Raw genomic sequence first — 15,668 nt, 5'->3', positions numbered from 1 at the left:
AATCACCCCTGTTTGACGTCACACAGTAGAAGATATGCACGTATTTATGTGATAACAATATTTATCACATAAATACGTGCATATTTTCTACTGTGTGACGTCAAACAGGGGTGATTTCAGAGCATATCACCCCTGTTCTACCGAACTATTTTTTCTCCGTACTGTTCGAGTGTTCGTGTCAATCCCACGCTACGATCAAGTTTACCGTAATAATTATGTGCTTCATATGAGTATGATTCCGCGGACTAATACAAATTCGAGCCGGTAGGCGAGAATTTGTAGTCCGCGGAATCATACGAGGAGCATTATGACGTAAAACTAACATTGATTTCATGGAATTACATTTATCACATAACTAAGTATTTCCCCGTATTTTAAATCGTATTTTACGAATACTGCATCATTTCATCGCACTATATTCTTCATCGCGTATTAAAAAATGGCACCTGACGGCTATGCATAATCGCGTGACGTACCTGTCGCGAGGTCAAGCTTACCATATGTATGGTATCGGTCATACTGTTGTGTGGTTTCTCAACCAAAATTATCGGTTATAACCTTGCGATGTGCATGTAATATCGAATTTAGTTTAAAACGTAAGTAGAATTGTCTGAATACGACTTCTGTGCCGTCATTTTAATCATATTTTCTCGGGTTGTGTCACAGGGGCGTGTAATATTTCATAGATTGTTGTTTTCTCATTGCTTAGAATGCCGTTTTCTTAGGAAAATATCGTACGAATCTTGCTGCTACAAATGTATCAATCTCTATACTAAGTCTCTTCCCTTTACATGTACGAATATATATTAATCAAAAGGTTGTTATATTTAGTCTGTAGACCTGGAAAACAACAATCTATGAAATATTACACGCCCCTGTGGGTTGTGTGAGTTCGGAGATCAGAGCTCGACGGAAAACCGGAAGTAAGCTTGCGGGCTGCTACATCGATCTACGTGATTTTTAAATAGAATAACATGTATCAAATAAAAATAAAAGGACTTCTACGTATCAAACTCATGCCATCCAAGGATATATGTAACGTAATGTATGCATTTACGTTTTGAAAGCACATAATTATTACGATAAACTTGATCGTAGCGTGGGATTGACACGAACACTCGAACAGTACGGAGAAAAAATAGTTCGGTAGAACAGGGGTGATATGCTCTGAAATCACCCCTGTTTGACGTCACACAGTAGAAGATATGCACGTATTTATGTAATATATATATATATATATATATATATATATATATATATATATATATATATATATATATATATATATATATATATATATATATATATATATATATATATATATATATATATATAACTCGGTGAGTATCAATCTGCTAAGACAGTGCTCTATACCGCAGTGGCAGAGCGTAATAGTTTAGTATATATATATATATATATTTACACTATGACCGCGACCGATACCGATACCATGTAAGCTTGACCTCGCGACAGGTCACGCGATTATGTAATTTGCATAGCTGTTGGGCGCCAATTTTTAATACGCGATGAAGAATATAGTGCGATGAAATGATACAGTATTCGTAAAATACGATTTAAAATTTTAGAATAATACGGGGAAATACTTAGTTATGTGATAAATATATAATTCCATGAAATCAATGTTAGTTTTACGTCATAATGCTCCTCGTATGATTCCGCGAACTACAAATTCTCGCCTACCGGCTCGAATTTGTATTAGTCCGCGGAATCATACTCGGAGCATTATGACGTAAAACTAACATTGATTTCATGGGATTATATATAATTATATATATATATATATTTTTTTTTTTTTTCTTTCCCGAAAAAAGGCTTCATTGACTGTAAGTTGAGAATGGTGGTAAACAATTGTATATTTTTGTTTCCTAATTTCTTGTATGCAAAGTCTGATAGCCTATTACAGAATAAATTCATTTATTCTTGTATTTTCACTCTTGCAGTTTAACACAGAGACTACAAAGGTACTAAAAATGGATGTCACTATATCTAAAGATGGAAAGCAAGTTATCGTGCTGAATAAAGAATTTATCTCTCATGTATTTCTACTCAACGGTAATTATTGATATGAGGCAGTAAAACTGACACATGATTCAATATCAAATATTTGGTATTACATGCATGTAGAACGCATCATAAGCTTATAGTTATTTGACAAAATGGGCTGGGACGCACGCAACGTTACGCTCATTTTCCACTTGTTAACACATTGATTTCAAATACGTGTACAAACACACACTACATGACACATAACATGTTATTCCCCAATATCTATCTTCGTTCAACCAAGGAAAATACGAGTGACCTAAATTGGTCTTTGTCACTACGAGTCGCTAGACGAGTATTGGCAACCCCTTAGGACACGAGCATTTTCAGGTTGAATGGCGAAAAATGTTGGAGAATAACATAATTATACTAGCGCCAGTAATACTAAAGAAAATTCGGGGGAAGTAAATGGCAACTTTGAACGTTTTTTGACTAAAATTTTGGATAGAGCAGAACCAGTGACGTAGGCACGCGTTGTCGTGACATAGACGCATATTGTCGTGACGTAGAACGACCAGAGTGTATGATCACTTGGTTTCTGCATGGTATAATACGTGTAGTATGGCTTCTAAAATTTGGGAATGGAGAATCGACGTCTCCGTTGTAAAGGATGATCGCACAATATTACACAAGCTCAATAAAAGAACTTCGTTCGTTTAGGCCAACGTCACCCCTCTCCCCTCCCTCTAATCAGTGTAGCGGTCACATCACTTCGTTCGATGCAATGTAAAAACATAGCAAACAAGTTAAAATATTAGCAGAAACCCAGCACTGTATATCACATTAGCAGTCGATTTTAATGAACTTAACAACATCTCAATAATAAATACAGAAACTGTTATCGTTGAAGGTGTGAACGTTTTCTGAATTTGGTTAGAAGTGCGAAACTGACGTTCAGCAATTGGATTGACGTCAGACCCCCTCCCGGCTAAACGAATGAAGTTCGTTTATTGAGCTTATGTGACATCATTCGGTCGTCCCTAAATCTCTTTGTGATAGTCAACAGACAATTCACCCATAGGATACGAAAGACAACATAATGTAATATGATATGAGATGCTGTCAATGATCATACAATAAAGCAATACAATGAACTTTGATTCTTACCTAATTATTTTCGTTGCCATGATAGCAAAGAATTTATCAAAGGATTAAATATTTCAATATGTTGGAAGTATTCTGATAACAATAAAATATTTCTTTCTATCAGGTCGTGTGACACCTGTTGACTTGTTTCAGCTAACCAAATCCAATTCTCGTACAGCATTCAATGTTCCAATTGTTAACGGTCATCCACGAAGATGGTATTCCGAACAAGAATTGCACCGCAAGGCTATGGTTGTCAAGGCGATGAAAATGCAATTATTTCCAGCATTCTACTCAAAATTGACACCCCCAACAAGTCTTGTCGGGAAATGCAGCGTTGCAAAGCTCGGCAATTCGTCCTTGGTTTACGCACAGGAAGTAAAACTGACCGACAGTAACGAGTTTGTTTGTAAGAATTCTACTCTTACAGTCCAATTCGATCTGAATACTCGGCGACCTTTACCTTTTGAAGACGGTATAGTACAGAAATGTAAACCATTTTTAACAGGTCAACATCATACCACTGAATTCTTGCGGCCACTAAAGCAACCGCCTCATCCTGTGTACCAGCATTCATTGATAGCATCCCCTACCGATATGGATGCTAATTCACACATCGGCGTGGCTTGTTACATCAAATATTGCTTCGATTGTGCTGAATTTGGTGCAAGTATCAATGCATACAGTGTGATCAAAAGAGGTGTTTTATCACACGAGATGAATGATATCTCTGGTCTCTTCTTTGCTGAGGGCCTACAGGGTGATAAATTAGACGTGATTTCATGGGAGGATTGCCATAAACCAAACATCCTAATGTTTATCATCAAGAAAGAAGATAAAGATATCTTCCACTGTGTTTTTACATTCAACATAAGAAATGCTAAACTATAAATTCAGACGTTGATAAATGACTCGTTGCCGATAAACAACCTTCACCTTTTCAACAACATTATCAAATGTTATGAATCAAACTTTGTATGTTTACTTCCGTCATGTGGGGAATTGCCTAGAAAGTCGCCGTAATCCAAAGAATGGGAGTTGTGTTTTTGTGTTTGAGGTGCGTGACTAACAACGTTCAGTGAAATCATAATCTATCCAGAGGTGGTGTGATTTGGTTTTGGACGTAATTTCAAACGTGTTTAAGAAATCAACATTTAAAATTACATGTGACTTTGGGACTTAGTGTTTAGGGTGTTGATATTGAAATTCAACGTTTTAATGGAAAGTTAGGGGCACCGTTTACTCACCGTTTGACTAGTACTGAAGGTAGAAGAACTACATGTATCTATGAAAATGACCCAGATAGAAGTCCCGGAAGTATCAAAGTGACGTCGAATAAAGTTAAAATTTCAAAAGCGTTATCTACCACTCTCTTTTAGCTTTTGATGAAAACATAAATACGTCCATGTGATCAGCCAGAGAGCCAATCAACTTGCTATAAACAATTGTCACCATGACTTTAAAATGAACTGATGCTAGGGCTGCCGTATCTAATATTATTTTAAAACTTTACATCGAGTTAATTATCCTGTGAATGAATGAATGAATGAATGAATGAATGAGTGAGTGAGTGAGTGAGTGAGTGAGTGAGTGAGTGAGTGAGTGAGTGAGTGAGTAAGTGAATGAATGAATGAATGAATGAATGAATGAATGAATGAATGAATGAATGAATGAATGAATGAATGAATGAATGAATGAATGAATGACATCCATACAATACGATGCCTGCTCACCACAATGTGAAGCATCAATTATCTTTAAAAGCAAATTTCACGATATGACTGAAAGGTGCGCCCTCAAACGGACGTGAACATAGCGGATTCCGTCAAGAATTCTTCTAAATTTCTTTGACTCGTTTAATTAGTTGTTTACTAGTATCTTATTCTTTTATGCTTTTTACATGAAATTTCCTTCCATTTAATGTGCATGTTATTATCTTCTGTCTTTACTGACAAGGTCTATAGTTCATCAATCCCATGAACACAATGAACATGAACTGACCTTTAAACATTGACCTTTGTTTACAGTAAACTTACTTGGTGGTTAGTGTCAGCTGCCTATGTGCCTCGTCACGACTGTCGTCTCGTTATTCACAAAACACAGCTGCAGTTCTTTGTTAACAGCTTCTGTCGAACTTATTACAAGATATCAAGGTAAGCTTTGGAAAATACACACAAAACTTGGACCTGTCATTGTCATGTAAATGGATCATGTGAGGTGAGGGTGAAAGTTCAATGTCCCGACGTCGCTATACTAAATCATCATTCTACCAGTAATTCTAGATTGTACTCCCGGAAGGAGGGGGGGGGGTATATATACGTATGTAACGCGGTTGTAACCCCATTTTTTGACCCATGTAGACTTTTGAGTCTTGATTTTTAAAGCATTATGTAGAGGTTTCACCTACCTCTTTGACTTTGAATGTACGTAAGACTTTTGACCCCATATTTCGAACAAGGTTGTTTCCACGGGTCGTTTTCAGTCATCTTTATGGGAAGTAGGCGCCCCTCTCCCCCTCCCCCGGTCCCGGGCAGCCAATAAACTAGCGATGACTGAAGCATGCACGTGTCACGTGAAAGTGTATCAAAAGTGACGTGTTCAAAACTCGATCATGGCCACTGAGACGATTTGACCCCTGTTTCTTACTAAAATGTAGGGTTTGTCCCCTACTTTTTTAAATTTTTGTCCACCAGCGTACATGTGTACCCATGACCCGCCCGAGTACCCCTCCCCCACCCCCGGGTTTGTACCATCATGTTGAATTTGAAATATGCACCAGTAATTATATTAACCGCGTCATATCGGTCTTTGATAAATTGTGAAACGAGCCATAATCTGTAAATTCTATCTCAATCGTCCCAAACGACCCATAAACGAGCATAAACGAGCCATCAAATCGCAAGGGTTCTGTTAAAAGCACGCCCATGTCAAGTTACCGTTCAGCGGTCCTGTTTTGATAAAACCACACAGAAACCAATAAGAAACTGTATGTTGTACAGATACTACCATCGGAATTGGGTTTTTTGCTACATTATAGAGTGTATTATATAGAATAAACGTGCGACTAGACGCAGACACACGGGCACCAATATTATGACGTCTGCCTTTGATGTCTCCATGTAATGGGACCATGGTGGCACTTTAGGTCATTTCATTTGGACAAAATGTCACAAAAAAGTTTTCATTCAATCTTGCTATCAAAGTGTGTAGCATGTATAGTTTCTTATCGGTTTCTGTGTGGTTGCATCAGTCAGAGCCATTGAATGGTAATTTGCAATGGATTATACAATACCTGCAAGTATATTATACACAGGGGTACGTGGGTTATTATTGTGAGAAGTGGCAACTTTATATAGCCAAATATGATAATGACCAGTGTGCCATGTAATCTCAATGAAAGTTTCCAGTAACATAAATATTAGGTATTGCAAATAATCTAATAATATTTTGCATTTGAGCATGCACAATCTGGATTACAAATAGCCTATTGAAGGCCCTTTCTGACACCCCACCTCTTTTTTTTTGTTCTTTCCCCTGCAGTTAATTGCCATTTTGAAGAGAACGAACATGGATACAACAGTATCAAGTGATGGAAAACAAGTGATCATGTTAAATAGAGAATTTGTTTCTCGTATATTACCTATACAAGGTAAGGGAATCAAAACTGCTATTTCTGATCTATTTTGGGGTTTTACTTTCATAGCAAATGTGATAGACTTTACATAACAATCTTCAAGCTTTAGTTGTCCCTTTCAAACCTTACAATTTACAAGTGAAAATACTGCAAACAAAAATTGCTATCCAAGAATTTTTAAATGTTACAATTTTACCAGAAAAATGTCAAAAAAGTGTGAGAAAACAAAAATCCAAACTAGTTAAGGTGTTTAGCTGTAAAAGTATCCCAAGCACACCTACCCCTCCCCCCCCCCCAACCTTCCCGTCAATAATTCTGGAATTTTGGTAATACAGCCAAATACTACTCAGAGATTTCCCAACAGCACACTGGCAACACAACAATTGTAAGGTACATCGGTATAGTAGTGATCGACTTCTGTTTACAAATGTGGACTTCACAAGAAGAAATATCATATTGACTTCTAACCTATACTGGGAGGGGGAGGGGCAACATCACCGTGATGACAGTGATTACCTGTCACATATATTTTAATGAAGTTAATAAAGTGTACATAAGAAATTTTGCAAGTGGACACAGTAAACTACTGACCCTGGGGATCAATTTGGCTCAAAGTATCATAAACCAAGAACAAAGATAATGATACAGATACTATAATCTAAGAATCCAAGCTTCAAATTCCGTGTAATTTGGTACATATATTGACGACACCAAAGCGCACATATCCTGTAAAGCTTGTTGATGTAGCTCTTATTTTTAACAATTGATACAGGAACAATGACCCTTATGGAATACATTCAGTTTACATCTGGTTGTGTTTGCATTCCTGTAGGTCGCGTAACTCCCGTCGACTTATTCCACCTAATGAAGTTCTATTTTCATATAGCCTTTAATACTTCGGACAGTAAAGGTCAGCATCCTAGAAATTGGTACTCCGAAGATCAGTTACGTCAGAAGACCCTGGTTAACAAGGCGATAAAAATGCAATTATTTCCAGCATTCTATTCAAAATTGACACCATCTTCACGACTACTTGGTCAATGCAGTATGGCAAAAATCGGTAAATCATCAACGAATGAACGCCAGGTCATAACATTGGCCGACACCAACGATGTTGTTTACACGATTTCTTGTCTCTCCATTCAAATTGATCTTACTACAAGGCTAGCATCACCTTTTGAAGTCGAAATAGTACAGAAATGTAAACCATTTTTAACGGGTCAAAATCTGAGCGCGGATTTCATGCAGGACCTTAGACAACCCTCGCGCCCATTATACAAGTATTCGTTGGTAGCGCCCCCTAGCGATGTGGACGCTAATTCACACATCAGCTTGCCTTGTTACATCAAATATTGTTTTGATTGTGCTGAATTTGGTGCAAGTATCAATGCATACAGTGTGATCAAAAGAGGTGTTTTATCACACGAGATGAATGATATCTCTGGTCTCTTCTTTGCTGAGGGCCTACAGGGTGATAAATTAGACGTGATTTCATGGGAGGATTGCCATAAACCAAACATCCTAATGTTTATCATCAAGAAAAAAGATAAAGATATCTTCCACTGTGTTTTTACATTCAACATGAGAAATGCAAAACTATAAATTCAGTCGTTGATAAATGACGTACGGTTTTATCAGTGTGACAAGAATGTCAAACTTTGCATACTTACTTCCGTGAAGTGGCGAATCACTTAGAAAGGCTTTGCAATCCAGAGAAGAATTTTTCCACATATAAAAAGTTTCCGTGATGGAAGATTGTAAAGTAGTCAAGCAATACCAACCTTGCGTAGCTAGTATAGTAGTGAGACTTAAACTCTATGTAATACATAGGTACGCATACAGATTTTAAACCAAGCTAAACACACCAACTCGAATAACTTCTGATCTATATATTACTCCCATACCGTTCACTCATTAATCCATCTCTACGATTTGAGGACAACGCCTTAAATTGGCCATGTGTATGAGAATCGGGGGTATTTATTTTTGGATTTTTAATTTATAAAACAATCTTATCATGGCTTTCTACTTGAAAAATCAATGTGACGCAACATAGACCAAGTCCTTATTTGTAACTCAATACATTGCAAAAAAGCTAAAAAATTTGAAGAAAAAAAAAAGTTTGTTATTGTAAGTGCAATAACAAACATTTTACACACTTATCAGTCTTTTGCCATTTATTGAGTTACAGACAAGGACTTGGCATATGTTGTTTCACATTGATTTTTCAAGTATGAAGCCATGATAAAAAAAAATTATAAATTAAAAATCCAAAATAAATACTTTAAACTGCACTATTTGCAACTGGAACATTTGTTGCTAGTTACAATAACTTACTCTTACTATTGTACACTGAACAGTATTACACCACCTGTGGATAAATGTATTTTGTAGCTGTATACACGATTAGTCAAATTGAACTGATAAATGAATGAATGCCTACCAGCCATACACATACCTTATATTACCTATTCGAATTCGTCACTCGTGTAAGGCATCGATTATCCAAGGAAAGTCCACGAGATAACTCAAACAAAGGCGCGCCCTCAGGCGAACGTCAGCATGGCAGACTCTGTTAAAAATTTCTAAATTGTACTTTTTATTCTTGTCTTTCATTGGCTTGTTTACTTCTAAAGTTGTGTAGGTCGTTTTTGCATGAAGTTTCTTTAATTTGTGTCTTATTATCCTTTGAAAGCTGAAAGTAGACGGTCAGATTTTTGAAAATCCCAACGAAATTCTGGACATGAGTCGTCTTTTTATAGCAATCCGTGATGGTGACATCAATGATTATCTAGAAAGTTTGTTACTTTAAAATAACAAGGCTCCAGGTAGTGATGGGCTAACAGCTGAGTTTTATCTCAGACCACTATATTCTTATCGTGGTCTGGGGTTTTATAAGGCATTCTGGGGTTCAATTAGACTGCTTGTTTTTCGGGCTGTTTCCGAAGTCGAAGGTGTCATGAATCTGTAATTACTGTGATTGAATTTGCGATAAAGAAAGTATTTTTAACACCTTGGTACAGACATGAAGCGGTTTTTACATGTCGCCAAAGACCCTGTTAAAGAAATTAATACCTAACTACATGGTCAATTGACCTGAAATTTAGTGTATAGGTGTCATTTGATGAGCAGATATAAGTTTGTGCAAGACAAGTTGATGGGGGTCATTTTTATACAAATTATATATATATATATATATATATATATATATATATATATATATATATATATATATATATATAACTCGGTGAGTATCAATCTGCTAAGACAGTGCTCTATACCGCAGTGGCAGAGCGTAATAGTTTTGGTAGTACTGGAACTCTTTCTTGGTTGTAACTCGGAGTTTCACGCATAGTGCGATCATCAGACAACTCAGAGTGAGAGGAGGCCGGTGAGGGCGAAACGTCACGACGTATCTTACAGTCTACTACTCAGCAAAATGCCTCTCTTCGTCTCATTCATAAAAAGGATGACAGAACATCCCTCGAAAATTGCAAGCCAATTAATTTGCTAAACACTAAGATGTTGCTTTTATGTACTGTATTTTTTTTCGACTTTCGTAAAGACTTCGATACTGTTGAGTGAAATTTTATGTTCAAAGTTTAGATAAAAAATAATTTTGGTAGAAATGACGCCATTTTCCCTCGATAAAATGGGATCAACACGAGAACCGTGATGTAACAAGTTTTAAACTACTCAACATATGCATTGACAACGAGTTTGACATTGCGGTTGATAACCCATTACAAGTTGATCACATTCGGTTATAATTTAGGAGGAAAAAAATGAAGGCATCCGACATATAATAGATATTAAAATCAAAATACATGTAGTCCAAGAACTGTGTCTCATTTTACAGATTACTCATTGGTGTTATTCAGTCTACTAAGCATATACAATTATGAACCAATCAAAATGTTGAATTCTCCATCTGTTTTATGACAGTGTAAAATATAACAATTTTAACATGGGATAGTTTATATGCTACCATAAGAAGAGGAAACAATGCTACGTTATCACCGAATGAGGCATAACATGCGGTGACCCCAAGCTTTACCATCGCATGATTACAAATTGAACTTTGAATTTTTGCATACTTGTTGACCTTCGCCCTAGCTGCAAGAACACTGTATTTTGATTTGTCTGCGAAGCAAATCACACACCTTCCTTTATCATCTCCAGTAGTTTGTATACATAAACGTTAAATATGAAAGTGGGAATGTTGGAAGAGAGTGACGAAGCCTACGCCACGTTTGAGGATCTTGCTTTGATGGACAACTTTGATAGAACAGGTAGGATGAGTTACCGAGTACAATCTAGAGGATTAGTTTTTACTAAGGTAAACATTGTGTGTCATAGGTCCCTTTACACAGTTGTACAAGTTGGACTTCGTTTCTAAATGACTCCGTGCGACTGTACACGTTATAGTGAGAAAAGGAATTTTGATATTAACTAAAAAAGATATGTAGTTCAGTGTGCATACTATTAGAGATAATAAAATGCCCCACTATATATTGTGTACCTCTCACCCCCTCTCTCTTCCCCCAACCCCCCTCTCTCCCTCCCTTCCCCTCTCTTTCTCTCCCTCCCTCTCTCTCCGTTCTGTCTGTCTGTCTGTCTGTCTGTCTGTCTGTCTGTCTTTATCCATCCATCCATCGATATCCATCCATCCATCCATCCATCCATCGCTTTCCTTGGAGTCTTTTTGAAGATGATATCTTGACATCAAACATTTCTTCTGTCCACAAAGATGTCATCTCTTCATATAGAAATGACCTTTCTTAGAATTTGTCCTACTCCATTATTTTTCATTGACAGGTAAAATAGCTGTGTGGAAGATCGCTTACATTTTTCGCTCGGCAATGTATCATTGCTTCTTTTCGCTTCCGCGAATCGAGAAACTCGCTGGTTGTTTAGTAACTGGCAAGTATGGCCTACATTTTAAAACTCAGAAGATTATGATAAATAGCGACCTCTATCAAGATTTGAATGCCAGTTCTTCCGTGACATGTCGGACAAAAATCTGTCATCTTGGAACAACTTCGCTGGGATCAATAAGCGAACTAAAAATTGACACTTCCGATGAAATCATGGCAACGTGCTTGACACAAAATGTATTTGTTGATATGGGTTTGAAACGTTCCGCGTCGTTCCCAGAGGATGTACTGGAAGAACTGGGTCATTATCGCTCGCTTCCACGGCCGGACTATCCGACTATTGCCGAAAATACTCCGAGTGTTGCCGGAAATTCGCGAGGGTGGTCGTTCAAGTTCGTACGGAAGGTGATGCCAAGCGACATTAATTTAGACAGACACGCAGACCAAGCTCAGTACATCCGTTATTGTTTAGATAACGTCGCCATGGCTACAATGGATGGTGCATTTTCTCTCTTCACGAAGGACATCGCTCGATACTTCATCACTGAATTGTCTGTAACATATTCTGGTGACGCAAGATCTGGAGATGATTTGTCGGTGACGTCATGGCAAGATGACGCATCGCCAAATATTCTCCACTCTGTTATAACAAAAGATGACCAAGACATTGTGTATTGCTCGATGGTATTCGATGAATCTCACGTTCAATCAAAACTCTGAGAAAAATCGTGATATTCACAGAATTTCATCTATTATATAAGTTTGTGGTAAAACTTAAAACCATCTATGGTAAAAGTAGCAAAAATGTTTCGATAGAACATGAATGTGCTGCACTGTGTAGGATATAAAGTTATTGTCACAATCAAAGACTTTGCGTTGTTGCATTATTGTATCCACCTATGTTACGTGCGATTTAGGGGAAAGATATTTGGGAAGATATTTTTGCTGCGCGCGACTCTATTACAAGCGTTATATACTAAGTTATACTTGCGGGTCTTAGAAGTTACAATTATGGCAGTGGGTATCATGGGGGGGGGGGGGTGCTTTCCAATATTCTGAGCACACTGAAACTAACAGCTATTACAGATAATGGTCTACGTTAAATGGGTGAATTACACAGGCTTCATAATGACGAGACAGCCAGATATAAGAAAATACGATTTTTTGGTGATTGGTTTATTAGTGTACCACAACAATAGTGTACTCTCTCTCCTATTCGTGTACTTATTGTTGTGGTAACGAGTTAGTTAACTGGTTGGTTGGTTGGTTGGTTGGTTGGTTGGTTGGTTGCACTGGTCACCTGGATGATACTCATTTTATAGATATCAGTTACGTATTTGTTTCCTCGTTCGTTTTTACATGTGTGTGTGTGTGTGTGTGTGTGTGTGTGTGTGTGTTTGTTTGTTTGTTTGTTTGTTAAGGCAAGTGTGCGCCATTATCGTTTGACTGTGATTGACCATGGATGTATTAGGGGAGATGGATTGATTGGTTGGTTGGTTGGTTGGTCGGTTGGTTGGTAGGTTGGTCAGTTGGTTGGTTGGTTGGTTGGTTGGTTGGTTGGTTGGTTGGTTGGTTGGTTGGCAGGTCGGTTGGTTGGTTGGAGGTAGGTAGTTTGGTTGGTTGGTTGGTTGGTTGGTTGGTTGGTTGGTTGGTTGGTTGGTTGGTTGATGGTTGTTGATTGGTCATTTGTAACTGATTGGTGGACTGATCAACATTTGGTTAGATAGGTAGGTGAACGAGTAGCCCTCCTTGTAGGGCTGTTAGTCCAGAATCCGAGTCACGTGGTCCCATACTTGCCGTGCATATACAAGCAGGGCTAGCTGACGAGATGACATTTCAGATAATAGCAGTACATTTAGTTACCAATGGTACTACTATAGGATCTCGCAAAGGGATAATTGTTTAACTCATCGCGATGCTCCTTATCTTTAAGTGTCTGTTATACATGTCATGTATACAAATTCAATGTACATTTAATATATGATATGATGTTTGTCCGCCTTGATGAAAGGGTGCAACTATGATAGACAAAGGAAATTTATTTGAGTGACTTATTCCTTCATCGTCAGTTAACGTCGTCTTTAAAATCGACAAATTCCTTTATAACGGAAATACAAGTAGAAATTATGTTCGTTGATGTCAAGGAGACTTTGCCGGGACTTATAGGGAAATGTTCAGGGTTTTTATGACGTTTCAAAGTTTTTTGTAAATAATGCCAGTGATTACCACTGGATCTATTCCAAAGGTTACAGCCAGGTTATGCGAACTTTATGTTTGCATGCGAGTACATACCCCCGGTGCAAAGTTCGCACCAATATATGTGACCAATTAGTTGTAGGGCATCTACTAGTGTTATTCCTAAACAGGGTTGACAATATCTAGTTACCAACAAACATAATCATAATTATTTCTTCATCCAAGTTTTGCTAAGGACATAAAAGATGAAGATCGAGGTATCGGAAGACACTGGCGAGGTGTTTGTTACATTCGGAGATATCTCATTGCTTGACAACTTTGACAGTAATGGTAAGATTCTTATGAGCAATATATACTTGAACAGTGTACATACGTATGTATGTATGTATGTATGTATGTATGTATGTATGTATGTATGTATGTATGTATGTATGTATGTATGTATGTATGTATGTATGTATGTATGTATGTATGTATGTATGTATGTATGTATGTATGTATGTATGTATGTATGTATGTATGTATGTGTGTGTGTATGTGTGTGTGTGGATGTGTGTGTGTGTGTGTGGATGTATGTATGTGTGTCTGTACGTACGTACGTACGTACGTACGTACGTATGTGTTTGCCGTTATCTGCGTATTCTAAGTATATGTCTCTGTCTGTCTGTCTGTCTGTCTGTCTGTCTGTCTGTCTGTCTGTCTGTCTGTCTGTCTGTCTGTCTGTCTGTCTGTCTGTCTGTCTGTCTGTCTCTTTTTTCTCCATTTATCAGTCCGCCTGCTCATCAGTACATAATATTAAACCACCAAACTATCTATTGTTGCCCTATCTATTGATGTGTAATATTTCCCTCAAAGTGGACCAAAAACTTGACTTATAATTTTATACATGTCGCTGACAGTACTTTCACCTACAGCTCTTTGGTCGTAGGAAATTACATATTGTTTTACTGTTTGACCCAAAAGTAAAGTTAAGTAATGTTAGAAACGTTTTGCCTTTTTTCAGGTAAATTAAACGTATGGAAAATCGCTGTCATTTTCCAGACAACAAGATTCCATGCCTTTGGATATCTTCCGTCTTCAGAGAAGTTGTTTGAGCTACTCCTTCGTCGAAAGTACGCCCTCTATCAGAAAACTCAGAAGTTCACCATCAATCACGACACTTATGATGCAGTCAATCTGCAATCTTCTGTCACGTGCAGTTTCAAAATTTGTCACCTTGGGAACACTTCGTTGGGATACCTCCTGGAGATGTGGATTGGTGATAGGAAGGAAATTTTGGCAACCGCCTTAGTGCAATCAGTATTTGTCGATACGGCTTCTAAACGCCCAGTTCCCTTCCCAGATGACGTCGTGCGTGAAATGCAACGCTACAAAAGCCTTCCACGTCCCCAATATGCAATTTCACCTGGGAAACCACCAGAACATTCATACACACGCTCTTTAACACTCCCTCCGAGCGACATGGACTACAATAAGCACACCAATCAAGCCCACTACATCCGTCATTGTCATGACAACGTAATTATGGCAGCAATGGATGAAAATACTCACTTCAAGAATCAAGATATTGTGCATTCTCCAATCACTGGACTCTCTGTCACATACGCTGGGGAATCTAAAGTCGGAGATCATGTTACAGTGACATCATGGAAAGATGTCAAATCCCCAAATATGATAAACTCAGTGATGTCGAAGGGTAATAAAGATATATTTTACTGTTCTATGGTGTTCTTTGAACCAGATGGTGAGAAATCAAAGTTGTAACTATAGCGACAGTCAATTGTGAACTCGTGGTATTTTTGTTTCTGATA

The 15,668-nt window shown here is 37.7% G+C and overlaps 1 protein-coding gene and 1 long non-coding RNA gene across 2 annotated transcripts; both read left to right on the top strand.

Annotated features, from left to right (window-relative positions):
* Positions 1-471: 471 nt before the first annotated feature.
* On the top strand, positions 472-4,550 carry LOC144447615 (uncharacterized). The gene is made up of 3 exons (XM_078137690.1): positions 472-596; positions 1,962-2,073; positions 3,275-4,550. Exons 2-3 carry the CDS (start codon positions 1,992-1,994, stop codon positions 4,039-4,041), a joined length of 849 nt encoding a protein of 282 aa, XP_077993816.1. The 5' UTR covers positions 472-596; positions 1,962-1,991; the 3' UTR covers positions 4,042-4,550.
* Positions 4,551-5,201: 651 nt separating this feature from the next.
* Positions 5,202-7,697, top strand: LOC144447614 (uncharacterized). Its single transcript, XR_013482038.1, has 3 exons — positions 5,202-5,303; positions 6,691-6,799; positions 7,617-7,697. It is a non-coding gene; the product is annotated as an uncharacterized LOC144447614 (long non-coding RNA).
* The last annotated feature ends 7,971 nt before the right edge of the window (positions 7,698-15,668 follow it).

This window comes from Glandiceps talaboti, chromosome 16, assembly GCF_964340395.1.
Source record: "Glandiceps talaboti chromosome 16, keGlaTala1.1, whole genome shotgun sequence".
NCBI lineage: Eukaryota > Metazoa > Hemichordata > Enteropneusta > Spengelidae > Glandiceps > Glandiceps talaboti.
The sequence above is the reverse complement of the archived record's forward strand: the minus strand, read 5'-3'. Positions and strand labels throughout refer to the sequence as shown.

Excerpts from the sequence above, each read along its gene's own strand:
- LOC144447615 (XM_078137690.1), top strand. The coding sequence starts at position 1,992 with ATGGATGTCACTATATCTAAAGATGGAAAGCAAGTTATCGTGCTGAAT. Across the intron at positions 2,074-3,274 it reads TCATGTATTTCTACTCAACG|GTCGTGTGACACCTGTTGAC; the intron begins GTAATTATTGAT and ends TCTTTCTATCAG.